Source organism: Salvelinus namaycush, unplaced genomic scaffold (genome assembly GCF_016432855.1).
Source record: "Salvelinus namaycush isolate Seneca unplaced genomic scaffold, SaNama_1.0 Scaffold79, whole genome shotgun sequence".
Lineage (NCBI taxonomy): Eukaryota > Metazoa > Chordata > Actinopteri > Salmoniformes > Salmonidae > Salvelinus > Salvelinus namaycush.
The window spans coordinates 99,768-115,348 of NW_024061519.1; the positions used below are offsets into that span (position 1 = coordinate 99,768).

The window sequence follows — 15,581 nt, forward strand, 5'->3', positions numbered from 1 at the left end:
ATTCCCACGGTACAGATGTTGAATTGACGTTGAATTGTGCCAGTCTGTGCCAGTGGGATAGCCTGTAGTTCATTTGTTCATTTAGCAGACAATACACTTATATTCCTGTGCCCTTACCACAGTCAAAACACATATATTTTATAGTAAGAATATAATGAAATATAACAGAATATTATATAAATTATATTGTTTCCCAAGCAAACTATTGCCAAGTGTCGCAGGTGCGCACAATCCACACACTAAATGACAGTTACAAACGTATTGCATGCACCTGTTACACAGTAATTACATGGGTTATTCAACTGGTATGAAGCTTATGTGACATTTCATACATTTCATCAGTTAAATTGGACATTTTACAATTTACACTTGGACAATGTGATGTAATGTAAAGTGTGGACCAAAGACGCACCTGGTTACTGAAGGAAAGTATCTTCCCCAGGCTCTCTCCCTCCAGTCCTCTTAGAGTTGTTGACCCATCCGGGGAGGGAGAGGCAGGCAGGGGCAGGCTACGTGTCCGCAGGCTGGCCTGCTTGCCCTGAACCTGGGCATGGCTCTGGTCTCCCTCCCCCTCCTCTGGTGGTTGTAGTGGACCAAAGCTCTCTCCCTTGGAGCTGCTGGACCTCCTGGGCACCGGGCCGGAGGGGGAGATGGAGGCCTCTACAGCCCCATCCAGGGGCTCTGTTTCTGGTTCGGCCTCGGGGAGAGGTGCCTCTAGGGTGGATGGGGTGGTGGTGATGTCCTCGGGGGATGGCGAGTCAGAGATCTCTGCATTGGGGCCTGTTGTCTCTTCCACTGGGGTCTGGAGCTCCGAGGCAAGGAGGGGGGTCGGAAGAAGAGAAAAGCAGGTAGGAGGAGAAGGGTGGGAGGCAGGAGAAGGCGGAAGGATGGAGTGAGGAGAGGCTGCAGGGGGAACAGAGGACATCCTCCTGTACTTGTCCTCGTCAGGGATTGGAGAGGTCACTTTGGCTCCTTTGCCCATGTCATGTTGAATTGTGCCATTCTCCTCTAAGAGAGGGGGGTCCCTCCTGACGGGTGCCTTGTCCTTCAGAGGGAGGGAAGTGGAGGGGGCTAGGGGCCTCCTGTTGTTGCCCTCTGTCTCCTCACCCTTACCCTCAGGACTAGAGAAGGTCTCAAATGAATGGATCTTCTGCTTGATTGACAGCTGGGCTGCAGAGGAGGTGGGTCGCAGACGTACCCCGAAGGTGCTGTTGAAATACACATTTTGAAATGTTATTGTCCATCCACCTGAATAATTTACGAGACAGAAATTCTTGTTGGCTTATAACTCATGAACACACAATATTTGATGGACCGACTGGGAATCAAAGCCAGGTCACCTATACCCTTCAACACCACCTCAACCCACTGAAATAAAGGCCTACACTTTAGGTGCTAACACAAGTCTTCAGATCTCAGGCAAGACTGAACCGCCTCCGCCACATTTGCATAAAACACAAGATAAAGGAGAAATGTTGTGGAGAAACACTACGTACGTTCCAGCGCCTCTGATGTCCAGGGGTTTGGCCAGCTCAGCCTGGGGCCTCCCATTCCTAATACTCCTGAGGCTCTGACGGTTCCACACAGGCTTGGGGGCAACTGGGGGGCCCTTCCTCATCCCTGGGGGGTCCTCAGTCCTTGGGCTAGGGGTGGAGATTAGGGAGGCAGGGGTGGAGGGGGTGGTGGGGTCTGGGGCGGTGTGGTGGGTGGAAGTACAGTTAAGTTCAGGAAGCTCAGGAAACTCACTCGGTTGGCTCATGGCGACTGGGGAGTGTGTGTCGTTTGGTTGTCTGTCGGTTTGGGATGGAGTGTGTGTGGCGTCGTGGTGTGAGCTGAGATGGTGTGTTTGTTGTTGGTGTGTGCTACTGTGGGAGTGTGTGTTGTGACGGTGTGTGCTCGGATGAGTCAGACTCTGGTTCTGATGGGGGTCTTCAGGACCTCCAAGATCAGGGGCGCTGTCGGAGATCCTAACCCAGGGGTCGTGAAGCTTTTCTGGGGGGAGCTGCTCCACGCGGCCCTGCCTCCTCAGGCCCGGCCTCTTACTCTGGGAGCAGAGGTGGAAGGCAGATTCAGCACCTGAACACAGACAACACAGGAAACACAGTCTAAGAGCAGGAGAGACACAAGTACTTCATAATGAGCTAGACTCACACTGCCCTCATTAAAATAATGCATTCATACCTGCACAGCTTTCTGCTTTACTAATAACGTTAAATAGTAAGTTGTGGTGCCATTAAATGTCACAATGTAAGAAATGATCCTAAAGATGGCGTTCACAACTAAATAACATGTTGTCTTTCAGGAAACAAACTGCAAATGAACTGCAAATGGCCCTGCAACTGCAACTGTTAGCTCTGTATTTACAAATGGTGTAAAAAAGTATCGAGGTTCCCATACGATACCTGTGTGTAGTCTGTCTTCTGTGCAGGATGAGGATCGAGGGCAGTCAGTGATGGCAGCAGAGCGAGCCTCTGAGTGAGTCAGAGTCTCTCCACTTCCCCCTGAGTGTTCTCTCTCTCTTTCTCTCTCACTCTCTACTTCCTGGAACACAGATAAACAGGAAGTTAAAACGTTGAGCGCACCACTCAGCCTCTGACCGCAGAAAGGTTTAGTAATTCACCCTGCATTTACTACCGCCCGTTACCCTCCACAACTTCACATGGACATGCATCCATCCATCACACTCACAACGACCAGATGCAGAACATAATTGAATCACACACAGTGCCAAGGCAAGGCCATTCTATGATATCCAATAGCTTCATGCCTGATGTGGGTATAACACAAGCATCTTTCAGAATTACAGGTGAGTCACAAACACATAAGCAAATACTTCCAGAACGGAGAGAAGCCATCCTTACTATAAAAGCTTGCATTGTGAGACAGGTTTAAGGTTTAATGTTTCAGGGACAGGATACATAGGGAAGAGGTGTCATATTTGTCCATCCATGCCCGCTCAAAGGCATGAATGTATGACATTCTGTAAACAAAAATGTAAAGGTATGACTGGTGTGTTCATATTTTCTATTTGAAAAAGCACCATTCTCAGTCCAAAGTCATCTCCATGCAAAACATTCACCAACACACATTCAAGAGTATGAAACGGTTCCACATACATTTCTACACAGTAACCTTATGATCTTTCTCAAAGCCTTGTACACACTGCTAACAAGCTGGAAGCATGTAGATGTGGATGCAGAAACAACACATGGGACAATACACATTAGTTAGAGGCAAATTATATTAGTATACTGTATTTAGTCAATTCAGCATGTTTTAGCATATTGCTTACAGACAGAGAAAAAGAAAAACAGTGAGATTATGTCTAATGTTATCCTTCTCTGCACTAATGTCTAATGTTGTAATTGTGGAAATTCTTACACAGGGACACGAATCACTCTTTATTGTCAGCAGGTTGGAGAGGTCCCAGTCAGACTTAGATACATATAGTAACAATCTGAAGTGAGCTCTAACAGGGCAGTCCCATTAGCTCCCTTATATACTGACAAGTTATATTTGCATGATTTAGCTTATTCATCATTCAGAATTAATGTTTGTTTCATTCATGTGACGACCAATACTGGGTCATGCATGTGACAGACCAGTACCTCACGAGGCTTCTTCTCTAAGCTGAGACCTTGAAACTGAGATATAATTTCTCTAAACAAGGGTCTGGGCGTACTGCCAAACTGCAGATACTGATAGTGAGGATTCGTTCAATCAGTCACTTGATTGAACACAGAAATTGGTTTATAGAAAAGCACAAACAGAGAACATAGAAATTGGTTTATAGAAAAGCACAAACATAAAAATGTCCATCACATTGTCCTGTTGTGTTCATTAGGCACCAAATAGAAGAAACAGGGAGGGACTACCTGGACTTGTCCAATAAGAAACGTTCATTTTCGTATTAAGACGTTTCCGTTGCATGCCTTAATGAAGTCGACCCAGCTCTGCAGATCAGCTTCACAGACAGTTGTGGTTTCAGAGAATATGCAAGCGGAATAACCAATGCAAAACAGAATGACGTGTCTCAACCACAGCTGATGCCTGATGCATGGAGACTACGCAACTGTTTTACAGAGATTTTGAGCACGCCCCCTTCTTCCTTACAGTAGCTACCATTTATGGGCAATAGAAGCATGCAGTCTAGCTCTTCCTCAGATGTACGGCAGTATGAATGACAGCCAGTCATATCATGCTGCTAAAGTCCTGTTGAGATGCATCGATATTTACATTACTTTGATCCGTCGATTCAATTTCATTATTTTTTTAAAGTTCAAACCTGCTTACAATATACCTATTCATCCATCCATCCACAGTAATACATGTTTAAGTCAAGATGACTGGTTAGATAAGTGTATACTTAGTAAATTCAGCATCTTTTAGCATATTACGTGGGAACAAAAAAATACAAAAACAGTGAGATTATGTCAGATGCTGTCCTTTTCTGCATTAGTGGGTTGTGTTCATTAGGCACCAAATGGGAGAAACCAGACTATCATTGTAAATAGGTGTAAATAATGTTCTCTCCCTACCTGACAGTTTGTATGTGTGGGACTCCATCCGTCCTCTCTAACAGGGGAGCCTCTACTGGAAACATTGGAGTCTGGCAGGCCCCCAGGGGCCCCCTCCTCACTAGTGACGTCCTGGTGTCGGCAGTACCTCCTTGGAGGTGCCAGGGCTTTGGGCCTGTTCTAGGGTCAGATTAGGAAAATATGTGTTATATAAACGTTTCTTATTGGACAAGTCCAGGTAGTCCCAGCCTGTTTCAGTGCATTATTCTTCCATTTGGTGCCTAAAGTGTGGCCTTCCAAAAGCTTGTATGGAAACGTCTGGAGTTAAGCTACCTTATTTCCCCTTGTGGCCAGGTCTAACGTGCGCTGGCTGGAGAGGTTGGCTGCTGGGGAGTTGTAGGGGACGTTGTAGTCGTCATCAGGGACAGGGTAGACCAATGCAGACAGTCTGTTATCACACCAGGGCTCAGGCGTGGACCCCTAGAACCATGAGATCAAGACGGATAAGGACCCTAGAACCATGACCCCTTGAACTCTCAGAAACATGAGACAAAGAGGTATTAGAACCCTCGAACCATGACCCCTAGAACTCCTACACCAATGAGATAAAGACGGATTAGAATCTCTAGAACCATGACCCCTAGAACCCCTACAACCACGAGACAAAGAGGTATGATCCTCTAGAACCATGACAGATTATTCTGGGATGCTTGGTTGTGTTGAGTTACCATGGGGATGTAGAGGCTGTGGACCCTTTCCATCAGATTATGGTGTGTGTTGTGGTTGTGGTTGGGTATAGTCAGGGTTTGACCATTAACCAGGTCGGTTCCTGGTCCGGGGCAGCGGTTGTGCTGATGGTTATGATGGTGGTTCTGGTTGTATGTGTTGCTGTCACTACAGGAGCGGGTCATGTTCTTCTGGGCTCGCCGGGCAGTCAGTTGGCTGAAGTTCCTCGCCACACAGCGCTCACACTTCCCTCTGGAGTGGGAGCAGGGGTCAGACCTACGCAGGCCTGGGGTTAAGAGGTCACAGAGAGAGACCAGATAGAAAGGTAGAAAGGTAGAAAGGTAGAAAGGTAGGTAGGTAGGTAGGTAGGTAGGTAGGTAGGTAGGTAGGTAGGTAGGTAGGTAGGTAGGTAGGTAGGTAGGTAGGTAGGTAGGTAGGTAGGTAGGTAGGTAGGTAGGTAGGTAGGTAGGTAGGTAGGTAGGTAGGTAGGTAGGTAGGTAGGTAGGTAGGTAGGTAGGTAGGTAGGTAGGTAGGTAGGTAGGTAGGTGAGCGAAAGAGATGGGACGTGGGAGACATTAATTTATCCTGATGAAACACAATGCAGTAATATTACAGAAGGTAATGTGTGTGCATTATCGTCTGGCGAAGCTGAACTAGCTGAGAGATGATAAAGGTTGTTACTGTCTATACTCCACTGAGTTGATAAAGGTTGTTACTGTCTATACTCCACTGAGTTAATAAAGGTTGTTACTGTCTATAGTCCACTGAGTTAATAAAGGTTGTTACTGTCTATACTCCACTGAGTTAATAAAGGTTGTTACTGTCTATACTCCACTGAGTTGATAAAGGTTGTTACTGTCTATAGTCCACTGAGTTAATAAAGGTTGTTACTGTCTATAGTCCACTGAGTTAATAAAGGTTGTTACTGTCTATACTCCACTGAGTTAATAAAGGTTGTTACTGTCTATACTCCACTGAGTTAATAAAGGTTGTTACTGTCTATTCTCCACTGAGTTAATAAAGGTTGTTACTGTCTATACTCCACTGAGTTAATAAAGGTTGTTACTGTCTATACTCCACTGAGTTAATAAAGGTTGTTACTGTCTATACTCCACTGAGATGATAAAGGTTGTTACTGTCTATAGTCCACTGAGATGATAAAGGTTGTTACTGTCTATAGTCCACTGAGTTGATAAAGGTTGTTACTGTCTATACTCCACTGAGTTGATAAAGGTTGTTACTGTCTATAGTCCACTGAGTTAATAAAGGTTGTTACTGTCTATACTCCACTGAGTTGATAAAGGTTGTTACTGTCTATACTCCACTGAGTTGATAAAGGTTGTTACTGTCTATACTCCACTGAGATGATAAAGGTTGTTACTGTCTATACTCCTTTGAGATGATAAATGTTGTTACTGTCTATAGTCCACTGAGTTGATAAAGGTTGTTACTGTCTATAGTCCACTGAGTTGATAAAGGTTGTTACTGTCTATACTCCACTGAGTTGATAAAGGTTGTTACTGTCTATACTCCACTGAGTTAATAAAGGTTGTTACTGTCTATACTCCACTGAGTTAATAAAGGTTGTTACTGTCTATAGTCCACTGAGATGATAAAGGTTGTTACTGTCTATACTCCACTGAGATGATAAAGGTTGTTACTGTCTATAGTCCACTGAGTTGATAAAGGTTGTTACTGTCTATACTCCACTGAGATGATAAAGGTTGTTAATGTCTATACTCCACTGAGATGATAAAGGTTGTTACTGTCTATAGTCCACTGAGTTAATAAAGGTTGTTACTGTCTATAGTCCACTGAGATGATAAAGGTTGTTACTGTCTATAGTCCACTGAGATGATAAAGGTTGTTACTGTCTATACTCCACTGAGATGATAAAGGTTGTTACTGTCTATACTCCACTGAGATGATAAAGGTTGTTACTGTCTATACTCCACTGAGATGATAAAGGTTGTTACTGTCTATACTCCACTGAGTTGATAAAGGTTGTTACTGTTTATACTCCACTGAGATGATAAAGGTTGTTACTGTCTATACTCCACTGAGATGATAAAGGTTGTTACTGTTTATACTCCACTGAGATGATAAAGGTTGTTACTGTTTATACTCCACTGAGATGATAAAGGTTGTTACTGTCTATACTCCACTGAGATGATAAAGGTTGTTACTGTCTATACTCCACTGAGATGATAAAGGTTGTTACTGTCTATAGTCCACTGAGATGATAAAGGTTGTTACTGTCTATACTCCACTGAGATGATAAAGGTTGTTACTGTCTATAGTCCACTGAGTTGATAAAGGTTGTTACTGTCTATACTCCACTGAGATGATAAAGGTTGTTACTGTTTATACTCCACTGAGATGATAAAGGTTGTTACTGTCTGTACTCCACTGAGTTGATAAAGGTTGTTACTGTCTATACCCCACTGAGATGATAAAGGTTGTTACTGTCTATACTCCACTGAGTTGATAAAGGTTGTTACTGTCTATAGTCCACTGAGTTGATAAAGGTTGTTACTGTCTATACTCCACTGAGATGATAAAGGTTGTTACTGTCTATACTCCACTGAGTTGATAAAGGTTGTTACTGTCTATACTCCACTGAGATGATAAAGGTTGTTACTGTCTATACTCCACTGAGATGATAAAGGTTGTTACTGTCTATAGTCCACTGAGTTGATAAAGGTTGTTACTGTCTATAGTCCACTGAGTTGATAAAGGTTGTTACTGTCTATACTCCACTGAGTTGATAAAGGTTGTTACTGTCTATAGTCCACTGAGATGATAAAGGTTGTTACTGTCTATACTCCACTGAGATGATAAAGGTTGTTACTGTCTATACTCCACTGAGTTAATAAAGGTTGTTACTGTCTATTCTCCACTGAGTTAATAAAGGTTGTTACTGTCTATACTCCACTGAGTTAATAAAGGTTGTTACTGTCTATACTCCACTGAGATGATAAAGGTTGTTACTGTCTATACTCCACTGAGTTGATAAAGGTTGTTACTGTCTATACTCCACTGAGTTGATAAAGGTTGTTACCTTCTATACTCCACTGAGTTGATAAAGGTTGTTACCTTCTATACTCCACTGACTGGCGTCCTGCTTTAGTTGGCTGGTCTCTACAGCCTGGGCTATGGCATCGTTCAGCTGCTGCTCTGACACCTAAAGATACACACAGACACATTGCATTTAACACACACACACACACACCCCACACACAAACACTCACCACAAAAATCAACACACTCCCTCCCCAACACTACACACATGTGCATCTGTACCACAGTAAACTAGTTTATATAAGGCCAGACAGTGTGTGTACAGTATATTTTACATATTTTAATTGAACCTTTATTGAACTAGGCAAGTCAGTTAAGAACAAATTGTTATTTACATTGACAGCCTACCCGAGCCAAACCCTCCCCCAACCCGGACGACACTGGGCCAATTGTGCACCGCGTTATGAGACTCCCGATCATGGCCAGCTGTGATACAGACCGAGATTGAACCAGGGTCGGTAGTGTCGCCTCTAGCACTGAGATGCAGTGTGTTATACCACTGTGCCACTTGGGAGACCAATAATTAAGGTCAGACAAGGTGTGTGTATAAGGTTAGACAGGGTGTGTATATAAGGTCAGACAGGGTGTGTATATAAGGTTAGACAGGGTGTGTATATAAGGTTAGACAGGGTGTGTATATAAGGTTAGACAGGGTGTGTATATAAGGCCAGACAGGGTGTGCATATAAGGTCAGGCAGGGTGTGTATATAAGGCCAGACAGGGTGTGTATATAAGGCCAGACAGGGTGTGTATATAAGGTCAGACAGGGTGTTTATATAAGGCCAGACAGGGTGTGTATATAAGGCCAGACAGGGTGTATATAAGGCCAGACAGGGTGTGTATATAAGGTCAGACAGGGTGTGTATATAAGGCCATACAGGGTGTTTATATAAGGTTAGACAGGGTGTGTATATAAGGCCAGACAGGGTGTGTATATAAGGTCAGACAGGGTGTGTATATAAGGTCAGACAGGGTGTGTATATAAGGTCAGACAGGGAGTGTATATAAGGTTAGACAGGGTGTGTATAGAAGGTCAGACAGGGAGTGTATATAAGGTCAGACAGGGTGTGTATATAAGGTCAGACAGGGTGTGTATATAAGGTCAGACAGGGTGTGTGTATAAGGTTAGACAGGGTGTGTATATAAGGTCAGACAGGGAGTGTATATAAGGTTAGACAGGGTGTGTATATAAGGTCAGACAGGGAGTGTATATAAGGTTAGACAGGGTGTGTATATAAGGCCAGACAGGGTGTGTATATAAGGTCAGACAGGGTGTGTATATAAGGCTAAACGGGGTACGTACTTTGGGGTCGGGGTGTCGACTGATGATGATCTGGACTGGCCCGGGGGAGCACTGACTCAGAACCGTGTACACATCGTTCAGTACCATGTTGTACACCACTGTGTTGTTGATCTCCATAATCTCATCTCCACATCTAGGAGAGGAAAGAGGGGGAGAGAGGGGAGGGGAAGAGAGGGGGGAGGGTGAGGGAAGGGAAGGGGAAGGGAAGGGGGTTAGAGAGAGGGGAGGGGGAGAGAGTGTGGAGGTGGAGAGAGAGGTGAGGGGGAGAGGGAGTGTTGAGGGATTAGAGAGGGGGGAGAGAAAGGGTGTGAGAGAGTGGATAGGGAGAGAGAGAGGGGAGGGGGAAAGAGAGGAGAGAGAAGGGCGAGAGAGGGGAGGAGAGAGAGGGGTGAGGGGGAGAGAGAGGGGAGGGGGAAAGAGAGGGGAGGGGGAAAGAGATTAGAGGGGGAGAGAGAGAGGGGAGGTGACGAGAGAGTAGCGAGGGAAGAGAGAGGGGAAGGGGAGATGGAGAGTGAGTGTGGAGATTAAAGTACAGTAACTGATTCAAGTTGAGCATATGCACAGACCATGTGTCAACAATAAACTGCTCTGGATGAGTGAGTCTACTAAAGGACTAATGAAGAGCGGTTATGTAATGTCCTCTCCAGAGTCTCCTCGTTCACTCCTTCTCTCATGCATTGAAATGCATTGGATTAGTGCAAGCATGGCTTGAGGGAGTTTCCACTACATCGATTCCTTTCGAAATCCATGATAGTGAGGGTACAAGTGCACACTTGGTGGAAAGGTAAAGAATGGGACCACAGCTAGGGAGTAAGGAAGTGGGAAGTGTACTGAGGTAAGAGACTCCTTTTCATGACAAGGTGTGGAATGTTAACAAACAGATACCCAGGCTATGTGTATTCAGCATTTACAGAATGTTTCTTTAATCCTTACCTGAGTCTACTGTCCATGTGTGCCACCGACCCAGGGGACAGGGTGTGGATATAGACGCCACGGCAACCATCTCCAGACGGCACGCAACACAGCCCAATGCCCAGCCCCACACCAGCCTCTACACAAACACACGCAGGCACGCATGCACACACACACACACACACACACACACACACACACACACACACACACACACACACACACACACACACACACACACACACACACACACACACACACACACACACACAAACAGACAGACAGATAGGACATTGTGTATGTTAGATGCTCTAGCTCCAAGTCATAATGCAACTTAGAACTTCTTATCTTTGACCCCTGACCTTTGTGCAAGGTGATCTCCATCATGACACGATCTCGGGGTTTGGCCAAAGGCGGCTGAGGTACGGTGTTGGTGTTGGTGTATGTGTTGGCTGCGGTGACACCACTGAGGTAATTGTAGTCCCCCATATCAGTGCTGACCCTGGCCATGCCAGTACTGGAGCTGAGAGAGCGAGATCGACACAGCTGTGCTACCGCTGCCTGGCCACAGAGGGCGCCGACACGCAGGCTGGTCCTCACCACCAGAGTCAACAGACCCTTCTTTATCTGCTGTGGAGGGGACAGGGAGAAGTAGAGTGGGAAGGAGAGGGAGAGAGGGAGAAGGAGAAGGCGAGGGAAAGGGAGAAGTAGAGCGGGAAGGAGAGGGAGAGAGGGAGAAGGAGAGAGGGAGAAGTAGAGCGGGATGGAGAGGGAGAGAGGGAGAAGGAGAGAGGGAGAAGTAGAGTGGGAAGGAGAGGGAGAGAGGGAGAAGGAGAGAGGGAGAAGGAGAGCGGGAAGGAGAGGGAGAGAGGGAGAAGGAGAGAGGGAGAAGTAGAGAGGGAGAAGTAGAGCGGGAAGGAGAGGGAGAGAGGGAGAAGGCGAGGGAGAAGGAGAGAGGGAGAAGTAGAGCGGGAAGGAGAGGGAGAGAGGGAGAAGTAGAGCGGGATGGAGAGGGAGAGAGGGAGGAGAAGGTGAGGGAGAAGGAGAGAGAGAGAAGTAGAGGGGGATGGAGAGGGAGAGAGAGGATCATTCTGAATTTAGTCAGTCAGGTGTGGTGCCTAGTTGGTACAAAATCCTGCTGTACCTGCGGCACTCCAGGAACAGGGTTGTCGACCCCTGTTCTAAAATGTCTTCACTAATCAAAAGGGATCCTTTTAACTCCATCATGTTGTAATATGGCTGTAATAATGTTGTATTATGGCTGTAATAATGTTGTATTATGGCTGTAATAATGTTGTATTATGGCTGTAATAATGTTGTATTATGGCTGTAATAATGTTGTATTATGGCTGTAATAATGTTGTAATATGGCTGTAATAATGTTATATTATGGCTGTAATACTGTTGTATTATGGCTGCAATAATGTTGTATTATGGCTGTAATAATGTTGTATTATGGCTGCAATAATGTTGTATTATGTCTGTTATAATGTTGTATTATGGCTGTAATAATGTTGAAATATGGCTGTAATAATGTTGTATTATGGCTGTAATAATGTTGTATTATGGCTGCAATAATGTTGTATTATGGCTGTAATAATGTTGAATTATGTCTGTAATAATGTTGTATTATGGCTGTAATAATGTTGAAATATGGCTGTAATAATGTATTATGACTGTAATAATGTTGTAATATGGCTGTAATAATGTTGTAATATGATGTGTTGTTGTGGTGCTGCAGTCTTACTTTGAATCTCTGTAGTGCATCCTCATGAGTTAGTCCATGTAGAGACTCTCCATTCAACTCCAGGATCTCATCCCCTAAGAGAGAGAGAGAGAGAGAGAGAGAGAGAGAGAGAGAGAGAGAGAGAGAGAGAGAGAGAGAGAGAGAGAGAGAGAGAGAGAGAGAGAGAGAGAGAGAGAGAGAGAATGAGAGAGAGAGAGAGAGAGAGAGAGAGAGAGACAGAGAGAGAGAGAGAGAATGAGAGAGAGAGAAATAACTTTAGATTACTTTATCACTGACATTAAACCAAAGTCTCTCAGAGCGTTCACAGTCAGCCCACTGACACCCCTATCAGATCACAGCAAAATAACAGTCTACTTGAACAGAGTAATACTCAATCATGAGGCATAAAAGCCAAAGGAACTAAGTAATATTAAGAAATGCTATAGATGGAACGAAAGTAGAGTAGAATACCTACCAAAAAACAATTAGGCAACAACAAATTAAATCCCTTTTAGACAACTTCCTGGACAAAACGTTTCACTGTAATAGTGAAGGTGTAAACTTAGCAGTAGAAAACCTAAACAGTATATTTGACCTTCCCTATCAAATCTATAAAGGTCAAGCAGACAACCTAAGAAAATTAACAACAATGACAAATGGTTTGATGAAGAATGCAAAAACCTAAGAAAGAAATTGAGAAACCTACCCACCCAACAACGTAGAGACGCTGAATCTACGCCTTCACTATGGTGAATCACTAAAACAATACAGAAATACACTACGGAAAAAGAACGTCAGAAATCAGCTCAATGTAATTGAAGAATCCATGGACTAACCACTTCTGGGGAAATTAGAAAACACTAAACAAACAACAACACAAAGAGTTAACTATCCACAACATGTATGGATAAACCACTTCTCCAATCTGTTTGTCTCAATAACAAAGAACAAACAGCAAAATGTATACATGATCAAATACAAATCTAAAAATCAACTTTTAAAGACTACCAGAACCCACTGGATAACTATTAAAGACTACCAGAACCCACTGGATAACTATTAAAGACTACCAGAACCCACTGGATAACTATTAAAGACTACCAGCACCCACTGGATAACTATTAAAGACTACCAGAACCCACTGGATAACTATTAAAGACTACCAGAACCCACTGGATAACTATTAAAGACTACCAGAACCCACTGGATAACTATTAAAGACTACCAGCACCCACTGGATAACTATTAAAGACAACCAGAACCCACTGGATAACTATTAAAGACTACCAGAACCCACTGGATAACTATTAAAGACAACCAGAACCCACTGGATAACTATTAAAGACCACCAGAACCCACTGGATAACTATTAAAGACCACCAGAACCCACTGGATAACTATTAAAGACTACCAGAACCCACTGGATAACTATTAAAGACTACCAGAACCCACTGGATAACTATTAAAGACCACCAGAACCCACTGGATAACTATTAAAGACTACCAGAACACACTGGATAACTATTAAAGACTACCAGAACCCACTGGATAACTATTAAAGACTACCAGAACACACTGGATAACTATTAAAGACCACCAGAACACACTGGATAACTATTAAAGACTACCAGCACCCACTGGATAACAATTAAAGACTACCAGAACACACTGGATAACTATTAAAGACTACCAGCACCCACTGGATAACTATTAAAGACTACCAGAACACACTGGATAACTATTAAAGACTACCAGAACACACTGGATAACTATTAAAGACTACCAGAACACACTGGATAACTATTAAAGACTACCAGAACCCACTGGATAACTATTAAAGACTACCAGAACACACTGGATAACTATTAAAGACCACCAGAACACACTGGATAACTATTAAAGACTACCAGAACACACTGGATAACAATTAAAGACTACCAGAACACACTGGATAACTATTAAAGACTACCAGCACCCACTGGATAACAATTAAAGACCACCAGAACACACTGGATAACTATTAAAGACTACCAGAACACACTGGATAACTATTAAAGACTACCAGAACCCACTGGATAACTATTAAAGACTACCAGAACACACTGGATAACTATTAAAGACCACCAGAACACACTGGATAACTATTAAAGACTACCAGAACACACTGGATAACAATTAAAGACTACCAGAACACACTGGATAACTATTAAAGACTACCAGCACCCACTGGATAACAATTAAAGACCACCAGAACACACTGGATAACTATTAAAGACCACCAGAACACACTGGATAACTATTAAAGACTACCAGAACACACTGGATAACAATTAAAGACTACCAGCACCCACTGGATAACAATTAAAGACCACCAGAACCCACTGGATAACAATTAAAGACTACCAGAACCCACTGGATAACTATTAAAGACTACCAGAACACACTGGATAACTATTAAAGACTACCAGCACCCACTGGATAACTATTAAAGACTACCAGAACACACTGGATCTCCAATTACACTGAATTAACTACAGGACAAAATATGAACCCTCCCACCCAAAAAGGCCTGTGGTGTTGATGGTATCCTAATTGAAATTATAAAATATACAGACCACAAATTACAATTGGCTTAATTTAAACTCTTTAACATCATCCTCAGCTCTGGCATCTTCCACAATATTTGGAACCAAGGACTGATCACCCCAATCCACAAAAGTGGAGACAAATTGGACCCCAATAACTACAGTGGGATATTCGTCAACAGCAACCTTGGGGAAATCCTCTGCAATATCATTAACAGCAGACTCGTACATTTCTTCAGTGAAAACAATGTACTGAGTAAATGTCAAATTGGCTTTTTACCAAATTAACATACGACAGACCACGTACAGCAAATTCGGAAAGTATTCAGACCCTTTGAATTTTCCCACATTTTGTTACGTTACAGCCTTATTCTAAAATGTATTCAATTGTTTTTTTCCCCTCATCAATCTACACACAATACCACATCATGACAAAACAAAATCAGGTTTTTAGAAATGTTTGCAAATGCATTAATATTTAAAAACTGAAATATCTTCTTGGGTATGTCGCTACAAGCTTGGCACACCTGATTTGGGGAGTTTCTCCCATTCTTCTCTACAGATCTACTCAAGCTCTGTCAGGTCTGGTTGAGGAGCGTCGCTGCACAGCTATTTTCAGGTCTCTCCAGAGATGTTCGATTGGGCTCAAGCAGGGCCACTCAAAGACAATCAGAGACTTGTCCCGAAGCCACTCCTGTGTTGTCTTGGCTGTGTGCTTAGGGTTGTTGTCC

General features: G+C 43.6%; 1 protein-coding gene across 1 annotated transcript in view; it reads right to left on the reverse strand.

Moving 5' to 3' along the window:
- Nucleotides 1-15,581, reverse strand: part of LOC120042821 (pro-interleukin-16-like) — a 75,884-nt gene that overhangs the window by 13,023 nt on the left and 47,280 nt on the right. Inside the window, exons 6-16 of the mRNA XM_038987631.1 lie at nt 12,287-12,360; nt 10,902-11,169; nt 10,561-10,678; nt 9,628-9,760; nt 8,340-8,427; nt 5,246-5,529; nt 4,851-4,997; nt 4,539-4,697; nt 2,403-2,541; nt 1,497-2,076; nt 413-1,208 (exon numbers count right to left, since the gene is read on the reverse strand). Of these exons, the coding sequence (XP_038843559.1) occupies nt 413-1,208; nt 1,497-2,076; nt 2,403-2,541; nt 4,539-4,697; nt 4,851-4,997; nt 5,246-5,529; nt 8,340-8,427; nt 9,628-9,760; nt 10,561-10,678; nt 10,902-11,169; nt 12,287-12,360 (2,786 nt within the window). The remainder of the gene's footprint in view (nt 1-412; nt 1,209-1,496; nt 2,077-2,402; nt 2,542-4,538; nt 4,698-4,850; nt 4,998-5,245; nt 5,530-8,339; nt 8,428-9,627; nt 9,761-10,560; nt 10,679-10,901; nt 11,170-12,286; nt 12,361-15,581) is intronic.